Source organism: Nannobrachium achirus (genome assembly GCF_963921795.1).
Source record: "Nannobrachium achirus genome assembly, chromosome: 3".
In the NCBI taxonomy this organism is placed as follows: Eukaryota; Metazoa; Chordata; class Actinopteri; order Myctophiformes; family Myctophidae; genus Nannobrachium; species Nannobrachium achirus.
In genome coordinates this window covers 63,852,726-63,868,751 of record NC_137812.1, presented here as the reverse complement: position 1 = coordinate 63,868,751, position 16,026 = coordinate 63,852,726, and the positions used below count along the sequence as shown (strand labels likewise).

Genomic DNA, 16,026 nt, shown 5'->3' with positions numbered 1-16,026 from the left:
TCCACACTCATGTGTTTATGTCTGCAGTTGGATTCAGTGAGGCTTGTGCGCAGCCATAGATTCACTTTAATGACGAGAGCACGGGTGGATCAGCCTCTGGCATGCCTTGAATGTGTTAGGAACCTGATGGTGCATTCTGTAATTTAAAGGTTCTTGTCAAACATACTGCCTTTTGTTTTGGCCAATACGTTTTTCTTTTTGCCAACCAATCTTCTGGTTGTCAACAGGGGGTTTTCATGCCATAGAGAGTTGTTACAGAATTAACTGTTAATGATGGAATTTTGTAAATGAGTTTCTTAACTGAAAGTGACATAGGATCGTGTTTTTTCTGTCCATTTGCTTGTGTTTCACACTGAAATGTGATTTGATTTTTGAGATGCCATGTTGTTATTTGTATACTTCAGTTTGAATATAATGAAAAACAAAGTGAGTTTTAGTTTGTACTTGTTTCTCTACTGCACAGTTTTGTTGAGCAATGTTTTGTGTACATTGTAAATGTATTTCTGCTACTGTTATTCTGTACCAGACCTTTCACCCTTGCTTCAGCCCACATACTTTATATGGTGTAAGTTGCATTATTGTTATAGTTTGAAACCTACTCCAACCAGTGCCAATGAATTGATCCAGAAGCATCAGAGCATCAATCAGGCATTGAAATCACAAACAATTTGGGTAAGTTTGGTTGATTTTAGACCTGCTATGTTATGAATGTAAACCTGATGGAATGTACGATAATTGTATTTGCATGAAAGTATTTGCAGTGATGAAGTAAAATGACCTATCACCAAATATCTTAACAAAAAGGCATACTTTTGTATACACTGTGGAATACTGTACCTGTACTACCCCACAGTATATGAGAGTGTCTTGGCATATTGTATCCTCACAGAATACCTTAGGTCTGTTATGTCAAAGGATCTTGGGGAAGTGCAGTAGAATTGTGTACAACGTTATGTGCTCTCATGTAACTTGCCACAGTATCAACCATTGACTTTTGGCTGTAAAGTGCCTGCCTGGGTTCACCTGCCCAACATGTCAGCTATCGTCTTCTCCGTTTTCTTCTTCTTCTTCTTCTACTTCCTCTTCTTCTTCGTCTCGGTGTCTGTCTCTCTCTCTCTCGGTTTCTCGCTCTTGGTTTTGACGTGAAATGCTGCAATTAGTGTTGTGCTCATCCTTATTTGCACCTCCATGAATCCTCTATGTATGATATTGTCAAATATGTGGATGAAAAAACATATATGTCATGGCAAAGAATTAAAAGAATATTAAAAACGTATTTGTGTGTGTGTGTGTGTGTGTGTGTGTGTGTGTGTGTGTGTGTGTGTGTGTGTGTGCGTGTGCGTGTGTGCGTGCGCAGTGTTGCATACGGTCACGATTTAAAACAACCCCCAAGTTCACACCTCAACAACGTTTAGTGTCACAGCAAGGTGATTTAACAAAGGGAAGACGTTGTATGCAATATACCATTATCTGGGTGCCATGGCATTGGTCCGACATTTCATTGTTCCTATATCCCATTAGTCAGAATCTGGTGAATGTTAACCTGGTGAAAATACTATGCCTAAACCTAAACCTAACCCTAACCTCAGTAAAACTATGCCTAAACCTAACCCAAACCCTAACCCTAACCCTAACCTCAGTAAAACTATGCCTAAACCTAACCCAAACCCTAACCCTAACCCTAACCTCAGTAAAACTATGCCTAAACCTAACCCTAAAACCTAACCCTAACCAAATTAGGACTAATGAGATGTAGGACTTATGGGCAGTCCCCATTATCTGAAAGTGTTAACTCTGTAATGTAGGTGTTAAGCGACGTGCGCGTGACGTCATTCACTTCTCCCCAAACATTGAATCACCAATGCAACGCTGCGTGCGTGCGTGTGTGATACATAGATCCTGTCTTGTTCTGTTAATATGAGCAGCAAAAAAGAGCATCATTTTGAACAGCAATACTGCCTGTCAGTATTATGTGGTTCAAACATTTTTGGCCTCAGTACCCCCTTTTCCTGATTATATGAATCCAAGTACCCCCTTTTGATCGACATTTTGACTAGAAAATACTGACAGCAAAAGTTTTGTATGTCAATATGTTGAAAATAAAAGTAAGTAGCCTGTTTTCTATTCAGTAAAAAACGTACTTATTTTGGTTTAAAGCTTTACGGAGCAGCACATTCACATACAGTACATGTGTCAATGTTTTATCATTAAACAACATAGAATAAATGTCTCCATTTTTCATTTTCTCTCAAGTACCCCCTGTAGTACCTCTGCGTACCCAGAGGGGTACACGCACCCCCATTTGAGAAACACTGGTTCAATCACTCTCTGCCTATCAGTCATGATCCTTTCTCTTAATCGCCTACGGTTCATCATAATGAGCAGCATCACATGGGGTCTTCTTAATCCCCCTCCTCAGCCCCCACCATCTCTCTTCGTCGGCTGTTGAATAATTGATACCTCATAATTACCTTTCGCTCTTATAGAACACTCTCGACCCCACGTGCACACTAGGGATGGGACGGGATGGGACGATATGAACATTTCATATCGCGATCATTGTGACAAAATAAACCGCGATTTACGATGTTATCGCGATAATCAAAGTCCATTATCCTGGGGTTGAGCATTTGCCAAAAAATAGCAGATCTAAAGCTCACAACGCATCGCAAGGCGATGCGTTGTGAGCTTGTAGATCGGCAAGTGTGTGTGTAGATCGGCATAGACATTTGATAGAGAGTGAAAAAAAAGACTATCAAGTATGTATATTATAAGTACCTTTTACCAAAGGGTTTAAGTGGGATTGGATAATATGCAGCTTGGGCAAATAAAAGGTGAATTGATCCCAGTGCATGACGGAGGACGATATCACGATAAATTAAATCTCCACACTACGATTATCGTGAGTGTTTTTTATCACGATAAACGATAACATCGCGTATTGTCCCATCCTTAGTGCACACATCATTTTCTCTCTCTCTCTCTCTCTGAACGCTGACATACAGTACACATCAAAAAACGTCTTTTTTCCCTTCCTCATGCATCCAACTCACGAATCCTCTTGTCAGCTCTATAGTCAAGCATCATCACCACCATATCCTCTGTAGCAAGTAGCAACCATTCATGTTCTCTGTCAATCAATTATTGAGCTCCAGCGCCGGTTTTTCTATTTTCGACTTTCAGCGAGGGCTTCTCTCAAATTCTCTCTGACCTCTGTTTGAGATTCATCTTGTTCCAGCTGGTATTTACCATCAGTCTACCCAGGGGCGTCACAAGGGGTAGGAAAGTGGGACTGAGTTACTAGGGCCAAAAGTGGTGGAGGGGCCTTAATTATTTTATACTTTAACTATTGAAAAATAGCAGATATACAAGCTCACAGCGCGGCACCGAGTGCCGCGCTGCGAGCTTGTAGATCTGCTATTTTTGAAAAGTCGTGGAAAATGTGTGCAAATCTTTGAATATATGTGTTTTGTAACTCAAATTTTGCTTCTGGGGGGGTCCCTGGAACTCAATATTTGGAGATGGGGGTCCGTGGCCAAATACATACCATTTTGGGGGTCCTTCACATGAAAAGGTTTGAGCTCCACTGACATCGAAACATAGGTTTAAAAAAAAAAAAACCTTAGAAGGATTTGAATTATTCAAAGATTTTCATGATTTTTCAAAGATAGCAGATCTACAAGCTCGCAGCGCGGCACTCGGTGCCGCGCTGTGAGCTTGTATATCTGCTATTTTTCAATAGTTAAAGCACAGGGGCCCATCCCTGAGTCTACCCACTGTGTTGAATCTTCTCTTTTATTTCAATTTCACCCTCTGGTCCTTTCCTCTTCTATAGTGTCTCTCCATCAATCTCTCTTGGGTGCTCTGTCTCTCATTGATTTTCCTCTTTCGCTTGAAGGGTAAAACAGAGGAATACACATGCACACACACTCACACGGCTATGTAATGTGGGTCTCAAACACGTGTCGCAACTCAACTGGGTCAAGTTGTTGATCAAAACCCCACTAGCCTTGTGTAGTCCACGCACTTCGCAACGTAATCATGCTGTGCAGTTAATGGCCCTCACTGTATAGCACATGATATACATGAGGAACAGAGAGACAACAGGGAGCGACAGCAGACACAGCATAATATGACAAGATGATCAAACGGAATCCCTATCTTCATTACAGACTGAGAGAGAGAGAGAGAGAGAGAGAGAGAGAGAGAGAGAGAGAGAGAGAGAGAGAGAGAGAGCGGGGGAGGGGGTGATGGAGAGAGATTATCATGTGATCTGTGTGAATATACTTCTCCAGGATAATCCACTATAATCCAGAATTTAACAGGAAACTGTTGTTTCAGAAGCCAAATTACACCAGATTGTATTGGTTACATGGATTGTGTTATACAATATATGTCAGGTGCTGCTGCTGCTGTGTGCGAGTGAGCGTTTGTGTGTGTGTGTGTGTGTGTGTGTGTGTGTGTGTGTGTGTGTGTGTGTGTGTGTGTGTGTGTGTGTGTGTGTGTGTGTGCGTGCGTGTGTGTGCGTGCGTGTGTGTGGTCGGGGGCGCGGTCGGGTGTACATTTATTGATTGGTTGAATCTGATGACACAGGATATATTGGGGCTTACCGACTTACCGTAGACTTGTATTGTTGGGCTGTGTCTTAAGGGGAACACACACCGTCGTACTGTACCATTAATGTGGAAAGTAGCCTACACTCAGTGGCCACTGTACTACACCCGTTCATTAATGCAAACAGAGAGCGATGTGGCTGAAACTCAGTATTGTTGTATGCAGAAATGTTCAGTTACAGTTCCACCAACATTAGAATGAGCAAGTGACGTAATTGCGACCGTCAGGTCGCAGTTACTATCATAACCTCCACCGGCTGTCAGTCAGTCTGTCCGTCAGTCTGTCCGTCACACGTCACATCACACTTTTGCCCTACTCATTTCTCTGCCACCGTTGCCCCTATCCATGCCAAACGTTGCACACCACTCCTTGGCTGCCAAACCACAACCTCCAGCCCTCATTTCTCACATGTCCCTCTTCTAGCGCCACTATGAAGCCGATTCTTGCAAAAGACATTTTCGGACACTGCTCCTACATATTTTGCCCTAAAATCATGCAAAGCGGTACACAGTATCTCTAAAGCCATGTCATCAACATGGAGCTGTCCCATTTCCCATATTCCCTCCTGATTGGCTACCATTGCCTTCTAAAGTTTGTGTATGCCATCTGACGGTCACTTATCTCCCGATTAGGGAGTCTTACTGGTTATGTTATGATTGTTAGTGCCAGACGGGGTGGTTCCAACATCTCAGGACAAGCTACCCTCTTGTACAGCACTACTTCTCAATGGGGTCCAGGGACTCGCAGATGTCCTTGAAGGTGCATGTTCTGTCCAGGTGTTCCCGCATGCAGCTAAATTATTGATAATTATGAACCAAATTGACCCTTACAGTATGTAGAGAGTGTACATTCTGAATAGACGACTCATAATAGACTCATAAATGAACCCTTACGGGTCCATTTGTTCTTTTTGTACACTCTCAGAGTTAAATGAACACTGTGAGTTGTATCCACAACTTTCCAACATCCCATCGTGCATTGTGCAGAAGTTGAATGGAGCTTCCGGCGCCGCAGCCGAGTGTGATCTACAAGCTCACAACAGCTGCATCTGTGACGCGACGTAAGCTTGTATGTCTGCTGTTAACCGGAAGTGTGGTGCAAAACATCCTCCAGTAAATTCCCGCAGAAATAGGTGGATCGTGTAGATTGGAGTCCCAAAAAGAAAAGAAAGAGAATAAACTGATCAAATGGGGGTCTGTGGCCTAATGCATTTCAAACTGGGGGTCCTTGAAATTACATTGTTCATGAATCACTGCTGCACAGAGTTTACTGAGAATGTATAGGTGAGAACTAAGAGAACGGCATGTCTAAAAGGAAGGCTAAACTTACACAAAATATACCAATGCATTCATTGACAATAACAGCAGATCTAATCTAAAAGCTGTCACAAGATGAGCTTGTGACATCTTTGAATGTGCAGCACATTAAACCTTGAAAAGGACAGAGTGTGTGCGTGGAGCTTTATTAAAAACTGTTTCATTTTATGATTCAGTTGAGATGTCTTGTTAAAGGTCCTTGACCGAGATGTTGACCTTTTGAAACAAATCAATGCAGAGGTGATACGTGTGTGGAAATTGATTTTCTTTTTCTTTGGAAATGGTACTTTCTTTGGGGATTCGATTCCCTTGGCCTTACCACAGAAGAGCCAATCTAATGGTTTGTGTGCGTGTATGTGCATGCGTGCGTGCGTGCGTGCGTGTGTGCGTGTGTGTGTGTGTGCGTGTGTGTTTGTGTGTTGCATCGCAATAAAAAGAATAAAAGGGGCATAAGTGGTTAAACGGTCCCTCATTTAACTGCAGGGGACCTCCTGGAACTCACTCAAGGACCCCTGGGGGCTCCTAAGGTATGTGTTTTCTGTACTGTATATGTGGTTGTACATGTAGGTCTATGTGTTTATGTTTGTACCTGTGTTTTTATGTCTATAAGGACTAGCATAGGTATATGTTTATTTAGTATGTGCTTATGTGCGTACTGTATGTGCATGTACTACAGTATGTGTTGTTTATTTGTGTGTAGCCTTAGCCTACTATGTTTATGTAAACAGTGATTGACCAGCAATGTTTATCTGTAGGCCTATGCATTAAAATTAATTTGAGATCAAACTGGGGATTCTATTCAGCTGTTTTAATGTAGTGTGTTAGATTGTGTTAAAGGGATGATTGTAGTTAGGCCTAAAGGTTTTACTTGCTTTGTTGAAGCATCATTTGATGGACAAAATAGAATAGAAAAGAAATACATTTGTTCTCTATATTGTGTCAACTGTCAATATACAAAAGATGTATTTTATTTTGTAATTGTGTCAATCAAATGATGCTTCAACAAAGCAAATAAAACCTTTAAGGAAATAAAAGAAAATGAAAGAAAAGAAAAGAAAAGAAAAGAAAAGAAAAGAAAAGAAAAGAAAAGAAACACAAAAAGAGAAGAAACACATAAATAAAATCATGTTCAATAGGCCTATCTGTGAATATTATTTACTTACCCGTTGAGATTTACGTTTTTATAAACTATTTTGTGCACTGGTGTTTTGGTGGCGGGGGGCGGGGGGCACTCGTCGGTGGAATGACAGACTATGAACCAATGAAGACGAGGCTTACGTCATAGAGGGCGGGACTTCCTCTTCGGGGGCATTCCATTTGTTGACAGTTAAAAATGTCTCCTTGACAACCGGGGCACCGAGGCTGGAATAAATGTCGTTTTTTTGCAGAACATACTGTGAACATACTATGTTGCTAACAAGGTCGTAATTACAAAGACAACTTCAAGCTCTGCTCCACATTCCTCCGCAGGCAGGTAGGAACACATTACAGTGTGAACAGAACACATACACCGGCTGTGTTGGCTGGTTGCTAGCTAACCTAATTAGCTACATGCTAACTAGTTACAGTGAACTGATAACTTTAATGTAACGCTAGCATGTGCAAAGCAAGCGGACTGTCGATAAAGGCAACAGAGCAGTGTAAACGGGCGATATGTGGCCTCGTCTAGTAAACTGGGCACTTTGCAGCTTGGTAACATGAGCTAATTGCTAACGCTAGCCTGATAATGTTTGTGGAGATGTGCCTTGTTTTGCGTCATAGTAGACATGACATCACCCTGATATGCAACATTAACATGCCAGCAATGCAATAAACCTATGTTCATGTCTGCTATTATACTTTACACCGTCCATATTATGTTATCTCTGGCAGCCTTAAACTTTACTCTCCTGATATGTCACACATTGTCATCAAGCCAGACTCCCCCTTCTCTATTCTTTCTTATTTTAATTATGTCCTGTTTCATGCCTTCTGCTGTGCTGCTAGTGGTTCTCAAACATTTCAAACACTTTCTCATGTCAAGGACCCTAACTTATCATACAGCTACGGCCGATAGGCGTAGACCCCCATTTTGACAGATTTGGTGCCAGGGAGGGACCCCAGTTCTTTGACAGGCAGATGTAGGAACCTGCAGGGCATCTCTGCCTTATGCACCTCTCACGGTACCTAAGCACCAGCTGCTGCAGGGTCTTAAAGAGGTGGTGCCATAGTTTTGTACTTTTTCTGTTTTGTATGTGTCTATGGAGTCAACGTTACTCTAATAGACGCCCAGGTGTGGTTATAATAATATGCAAATGTGTCTTCCCTGTGTATTTTTGGTTTCTTCCTGAAAGCCTCTTGAGTCAAAAGGCCCATTTGAAATACACAGATAGTAACACTGTAGGTGTGGCTAACTTCAGCTGGGTCACCATCAAACTGACAACCAGGCATACTTAATGAAATGGTGGGTGTGGCCACATTCACATTGAAACGTAATTTTAATGCGGCAGCTTGTAGCTTCACATCGCGTTGTGGGGCTTAAGTGGTTCTACAGTTCCTCATTTGCTAGGGACCCCTTGGAAGCCCCTCAAGGACCCGTGGGTCCCCCCGGACCCCACTTTAAAAAAACACTGTTGTATTGGCACCTTCATGGAATCAACAAGGTTTATTTATCTACATTGTCTTTCCAGGACCTTGGAGGAGGAATGGCTGAGACAGGAGAGGTGAAGAAGGAAGAGGCCGACTACAAGAGACTTCATAACTTCCCTCTTATCAGGGTACGATGTGGGACAGGAATAGGAGCCAGGGGTCATATTACACAAATACACAGACAAATCCTGACTGAGACTCTCTGAGTTACACATGGATTATAAAGGGGTATTTCATGATAAAAAACACTTCTGGGGTCATTTTAACATTTAATCTGAATTTTCTGTGCACTCAGCCCAAGAGTGTCTACGTTGTTTGATTCAATATTTGGATATATTTTATTTGATATTAATTTGATCAGACATGCCCCCTTTGATTATGAACCCAATGTTCAAACTCCATGATTATCAACCTCTGGTTCGGGTGACCGATATCGTCCTAATAATGCATGAGGGGGCTGTGTTTCTTCAACCCTTTTCTTTCTTTTTTCGAAAATGGGAAAGCTTGTGTGTGACCGAAACGTTGCCAATACATTTTCATGTACCATGCAAGCGGGCAGTGTGCAGATAACTTGTGTTGATGTTGTTAACTGTTTTACCTCACGCCTGCTTTTAAGCTGCTTTTTTTTTTTAAAGTAATCTAGGTGCGCAAAAGTTTTTATTTATCGAAAAGGAAAAAAGGGGGAAAGAAATAATAAAAAATGTCCGGGCTCTGAAGCGTGGCCTACATCTTGGCCTACATCTTGACACAAAACGCTCAAAGTTTGTTGCCCAGGCTTTGAAGCGTGGCCTAAAAATTAGAGGAACGCACTTTTACGGAAGGTTCCCGGTTCGACTCCCTGGACCGGCAGTACCCCAACTGCTCAGCTCCCAGGTTTTAACCCATTTAGGCCTAGGATTATTGACTGCTTTAACTATTGAAAAATAGCAGATATACAAGCTCACAGCGCGGCACCGAGTGCCGCGCTGCGAGCTTGTAGATCTGCTATTTTTTAAAAATTGTGAAAATTAGAATTTTGACCCGATTCTATAAGTGTCTTTTGAATCCTTCTAAGGTTTTTTGAAAAACCCTATGTTTCTATGTCAGCAATCTGGCCAGCCATCGTCAAAGAAAAGGTCATTTTCACTTAAATGGAGCTCAGTTAGCCTGTTCTTGAGAGACTACTAGTGTCAGTGGTTCTCAAACCTTTTCATGTGAAGGACCCCCAAAATGATATGTATTTGGCCACGGACCCCCATCTCAAAATATTTAGTTCCAGGGAACCCCCCCCCCCCAGAAGCAACATTTGAGTTACAAACGTTCGCTTTAAAAATACATATATTCAAAGATTTGCACACATTTTCACGACTTTTTCCAAAAATAGCAGATCTACAAGCTCGCAGTGTATATCTGCTATTTTTCACTGGTTAAAGCATTCAATAATTGTAGGCCTAAATGGGTTAATGTCTATGTGCGCACTTGTGTTGCGCGTGAAAAAAAATATATAAGTTTGAAGTTCACAACCTGGACGTTAAAATTACCCCAGAAGAGTTAATAGTGTTAATAAATATCCCTTTAACACTGAGAATTGTACTGTGTATCATTATAAACACAGTCATTAATAAATCAAATGCAAATAATGATACATAATTGCTGATCACACAACTAAACACGCCTGCTTTCTAAGTATATTGTGACAGAGAACAAAAAGACAACGACATGATGATTTACACCATTCTTTTCATGACTTTAGCACACAGACATGCCAGAAGAAATGAGAGTGGAGACCATGGAACTGTGCGTCACAGCCTGCGAGAAGTTCGCCACCAACAATGAGGTGTGTATTTTTAAGACACTATTGATTTAGAAAATGTGTGAGTGTAGGATCCTTGTCCATAGCAACTGTCTTTATCTTTTTCTCTTGACTTAAGCTCCATCACACAATGGAGTCGCGCAAACGGAAATAGCGTCTATTTCTGACGTGCGATGAAGTATGTTTGAAATAGGCTTATCGACCTGTCTCTCTCTCTTTTCGCTATCCCCCCTGTCTCTGTCCATCTCTCCGTTTTTCAGAGTGCAGCTAAGATGATCAAAGAGTCTATGGATAAGAAGTTTGGCAGCTCGTGGCATGTGGTGATCGGTGAGGGCTTTGGCTTTGAGGTCACTCATGAGGTGAAGAATCTCCTCTATATGTTCTTTGGAGGGAGCCTGGCTGTATGCGTGTGGAAGTGCTCCTAGCACTCCTAGCACTCCTTGCCCTTCTTGCCTCTCTCTCTCTCTCTCTCTCTCTCTCTCTCTCTCTCTCGCTCTCGTCTGTCACCGGGATGGGATATCAACATCACCTTCTTAATTTGTTTCTGTGGATAGTATGTTTGTGAACTCTGAACCACTTTGACAGGGAACCAACTATATCTTGCCCGTCCTCTATTGTTTCATATTGTTAAAATGGTAACAAGTGGCTGGTGAATTTGGAGGGCCATTTTGGCTGATGGTTAAAAAAATACCACTCTCTTCTTTCTCACCCCTTTTTCTGTCCTCAATGTCTCATTCTTTCTTTGTTTCTGAGTAGGCTACACACACACATGTTGGCACAAACTCGCCTTTTTAGAATAATTCAGCCAGCCAGGGTCTCCAATATCCATTTCCCCTAATTTCTCTTCAAGGACTGCGACTGTACGTATGTGTGTGTGTGCTAGATGATGTGTATGCTGGACAAACACTGTTTTTTGAAAAAGATTGCACTATTCACCATACTGCAGTCTGACCACATTTTCTTTGCAACAGCAAAATGTCCTGCTATTTGTTTTCTTCAAGCTCCATCTCTATTTGTTTTCTCATTTGTGCCTCTCGCTTTCTCCTCGCCTTTCCGAGCACTTGATTTGTCTTTCAGTTAAGTTTTTTTTATATTTTATATATGTAAATAATTTTTATGCAACTTGTAAAAAAGAAAGGAAAAAAAGTGTTTTTAACACCCAAGACTTCTTGTTATACTGAAGGGCTCTGACACTTGGCAGCCAAATACCACTAAACCAGATTCACTTTTTCTCCCTGAAAAGGTGTTTGTATTACTCTGTTTGTATTACCACGCCAATATCTCCCTGCTGGGTGGTTTTAGCAGTGTGATAGGTTTTTATGTTGATGCCAATTTTCACTATTCAGTAGAACGGACCTATGTGTGTGTGTGTGTGTGTGTGAACTGACCTGATTGTACAATAAAAATCTGAATTGTAATCCAAAAGTGCTCTCTCTGTCATTCTCACATGATTAGTCTTTGGGCAGTCAGAGAAAATAATTGAGATAAATACCTATTTGTGACAGTGTTGAGTGTTTAGACATACTTTAATGACCTATTTTATATAACTTGTTTATTTAGAGATGTGCTGAATTGAGGATATGATATAAACACTGAAATAACATTATTTGTGAATAGATGTCAGATTAAATAATAATGTTATTCCCACAGAGAATGAGCTACAATATAAAATAACCAAGGCATTTCAACTACCTAGCTCTGCACCACAGATAGCCCAGTATGACCAGCTTTGAAGACCACACAATATAAGTACTCTATCAGTGATATAAATAATGATAAATCTATAATCTTTACCTACTCAAAAATACATTTGTAAAATGGTTGCTACAGTACATGTCTTGTGTTTAGCCTGGTTGGAGGGAGGCTAACTTTTGTTTCAAATTAGGTCACCCTTCATTTTTATGCAGCAGTCTAATAATAGACTGGCCTCATTGAAGAGTTTAAAATCCGTCTTGGGTAGATATAGAGCAGTTGTTGATGTTTCTGGAGACAGACACAGACATATGTAATATTTATTCTATAGCATTCATTTGGACTTTACAAAGAAGTCACATGTGTCCCCCATAAGGATAAAAGCTACTGGAATCAAAGTTGGAAGATAAGGGCATAATGGAGTAGTTTTCTAATGTACAGTATGAAGTATATGCCCCTTCAAATGTTGTGTTTGTAAGGTCAGTGTTACACTGAAAGGACAAAAAAGCTAATTGGCAGCTTTCTTTCCCATGCAGCAAAAGGCAGGTAGATTGGATTATAAAGAAAATACACAAAATGTTGAGAAATGTTATTAGGCATTTTGTTCTTTTCCAAATACAGGAAAGTCAGACAGGGGGGAACCAATATACCTGCACTGTATGTCTTTTCAGGTTTCCTATCTTTACTGAAATCTCAGCAGCACAGGGTTTGCTAGTGCTACAAACTTGAAACTTGAGTTTGACGTGCTGTAGGACTACCAATAGGAAGGTAATGTTTTGGTGACAAACAATGTATGAGACAATATCAGACAAGAGAACTTCTACCCGACCATGTTTACTGAAACATCACAACACCGTTTGGGGTCAGTCTGACTGTGCACTATGGCAATAAACAAACAAACAGCCCAGAGATATTCTTGTTTACACAGGCAGCACTTTCCCCCTCTGGTTCCACCTGCCTCAATGTTTTCATGAATATGAATGAACATGAAATTGAACATGAAGCGCATTGTGCAAGACATGTCCACCTCCGCAATACTGAGTTACATAGTTTTTCACAGTTTCACTGCCACTCTGTTGTCTCCAGATCCCTCTAAGTCTTTGAGGGATCAGAGCTTTTAATGGGCCTATATCCATCTATCTACGTCATGGGAAGAAGAGCTGATGCAATTTCTCTGCCAATCCACTGACAGCCATCCGCAGTTTTTCAGTCAGTCTGTAAATTCAGGCCAGCCCTCCGTTTGATGTCATCTATAATTCACCTCAGATGCTCTTTATATATCTCTTACTCTCCCCAATGTCATAAAATATTCATACAAAGAGACACACTTGGAAGTTTATGTTCAGGCGTAATATCAACACTGAAATACTGAATATAGCCACAAAGTGTTCATGGTTTGGGTTGTCCCATGTCATTTTATAGTTTTATACCACTTCGAGACCACACTCCATGTTGGCCTATTAAAGCTTAGTGTGGTATCTTAGCAACCTGTCCACTGCACCCTGTGGCAGAAATTGTTTTGGCCCGAGTATATGTGTGTGTGAGAGAACCGGATAGCTGATAATCAATATTGTGGCAAAAATGTCATTCAATCTCCGCAAGAGCAAAGAAGTGTACTACAGGAGAATTGGGGCTTAAAGGAGTAGTGACTTTATTTCTATTGATTACTCATGTCATGGAGACTTGAGTCCAATAATATTTATTTGTAATTGTTGCATTCCTAAGACAAAAATAATATTATAGTAAATGTACCCCCATTGATTCCAGACCCAAATGAATTTGGGTCCCCATCCGGAATCAATGGGTGTACATTTATTGAAATCAAATTATTGTCTTTGACCAAAAAATACCAAAAAATATTATCGAACTCAAGTCTCCATAGCATTAGTAATCAATGGAAAAAAAGTCATTTCAGGGGGTGAACTACTCCTTTAACGTGTCATTGGCATTGTGGCATTTATAGAGGAAAGATGCAACTCATTCCAACATTAATATGAGGGTGTCAATAGTTATCTCTTTGTGTGCGTGCATGCTTGTGTGTGCATGCGTGTGGGTGTGTGCATATGTGTGTAAGGGAAGATGTTTTATCCACTGATACAGAAACACAGTTTTTTCAGAAAACGATTTAGGATTTAAGGATTTAGATTAAGATTGGCATGTATATACTGTAGTGTTGATGGTTAGGGTTCGAGGAGAATGAATGGAGTCACTGGAAATCAGCTGAAAGTCCTCACAAGTGTAGCAGTACAAGAGTGTGTGTGTGTTTATGTGTTGTGTAAGTCTGGTTTGACAGTTGCCAACTGTGGTGGCTAGAGATGCATTATTATCTCTAATAATATTCAAAATAAAGGAGTGTGTGGGCATGCAAGTCTATTATGTCAACTGGGTGCATGCAAAATAATGAACTATCAAATTTAGAAGTAAAGCTAGACTACTTCTGCCCAGCACGCACGCACGCACACACGCATGCACGCACGCACGCACGCACGCACAACACACACACATGCACGCACGCACCCACACACAACACACACATGCACACACACACACACACAACAAACCAGTAAGACTCCCTAATCGGGAGATAAGCGACCGTAGGTCACTTATCTCCACAAATAGGGCAAACATTTTTTATTCCAAAAACTTCCTGATCCATGTTGATGACATGAGTGTAGACATACTGTGTAGTGATTTTCGTGATTGGAGGGTCAAAACTGTAGGAGCAGTGGCCAAAAATGTGTTTTAAAATTCGGCCTGTAGGTGGCGCTAGAAGAGGGCCATGTGAGAAATGAGGGGTGGGGTGTCCGCGTTGCCTTGGCGGACGAATAGGTACTGGCCCCGGCTCTCCCGGACGCTCCTAGCCCGAGTTACGGCATTTTATGTGAGCTGCAGTGGCAGGGGGTCCTCCACTGGGGGCGCCACCACTTTTGCATCCGTTCTGGAGCAGCAGGAGTGGGTGGTCCCCAGGAATTCCCCGTGAGCAGCTCCGTTGGGGTGGTCATTTGGTAATTTTTGCACATGTGCTCATTTTTTACACTTGGGGGTCCCCGAGGGAGCTGGGGGTCCCTGGAGCTCCGGGGGTCCTTGGAGGTTGTAGTTTGGCAGGTAAGGAGTGTGTGTGCAAAATCTGGCATGGATCGGGGCAACGGTTGCGGAGATATGAGCAGGGCAAAAGTGTGACGTGTGTGACGGAGTGACGGAGTGACTGACTGACTGACTGACTGACTGACTGACTGACGGACGGACACCTCGAGCAGCTTTCTGTAGTAAGTGCGACCTACGGTCGCAATAAAATACTCCTACCCCAGAGAGAGACATACACTGTGCATCCTTAGAGAATCTCCATGGAGCCTCTGGAGCATTTCTGAGAGTCTGAACATTAATGCACACAGAATATGAAAGAGCAGTATCTCCCACTGTCAGATTAGAGACTGCAGCCCAACTATTGTGTGCAAACTCTATTTGCACATTCCTGTCCAAATAGCATGCACACATTGGTTGTCTCTATGCTCCTCATGTCAGACCCTCTGTGTATCACTTTCTCTGTCTAACTAGACTCTTAGATCCATTGATAAAACAAAACTTTGGAACAAATTGTATGATGAAATATGACTTGGAGCAAAACTCGGATTCCTAAACCACATACTGTGTGTATCACCAAGGGAGCACTATTAGCTTGCAGCTACAGTAACAACGTTCCCTGGGTGATACATACCATTCATGGTAAACTAAATGAAGCCTAACCTTTTTAATCAAGCCGATTTGCTTGGCATGCTTGGATGTCAGGGTAAACAAAAAGAAAAGAAAATTGCAACACTTGCTACGATGACACCCTTTCAGGGGTCCCAACTATTGATTATTTCCTCCTATGTGATTATTTTATCGATTACATTTTCGATTGCTCAAATATGTTTTTGGATAATAAAAAAAAGTATAAAGTATATAAATTATTCGTATTTAAATAATTGTTTTTAGATAGTGGAC

The 16,026-nt window shown here is 41.5% G+C and overlaps 1 protein-coding gene across 2 annotated transcripts; it reads left to right on the top strand.

Annotated features, from left to right (window-relative positions):
• Positions 1–7,272: 7,272 nt before the first annotated feature.
• Positions 7,273–11,696, top strand: LOC308281169 (dynein axonemal light chain 4). 2 transcript variants are annotated; one of them, XM_080721284.1, is made up of 4 exons: positions 7,273–7,404; positions 8,600–8,686; positions 10,291–10,374; positions 10,611–11,696. In XM_080721284.1, the coding sequence occupies exons 2-4, from the start codon at positions 8,615–8,617 to the stop codon at positions 10,773–10,775; spliced, it is 321 nt and encodes a 106-aa protein (XP_080577410.1). In that variant the 5' UTR covers positions 7,273–7,404; positions 8,600–8,614; the 3' UTR covers positions 10,776–11,696. The 2 variants fall into 2 exon arrangements, with proteins under 2 accessions (XP_080577410.1, XP_080577411.1); XM_080721285.1 differs by having other exon boundaries at positions 7,281–7,400.
• Positions 11,697–16,026: the final 4,330 nt, after the last annotated feature.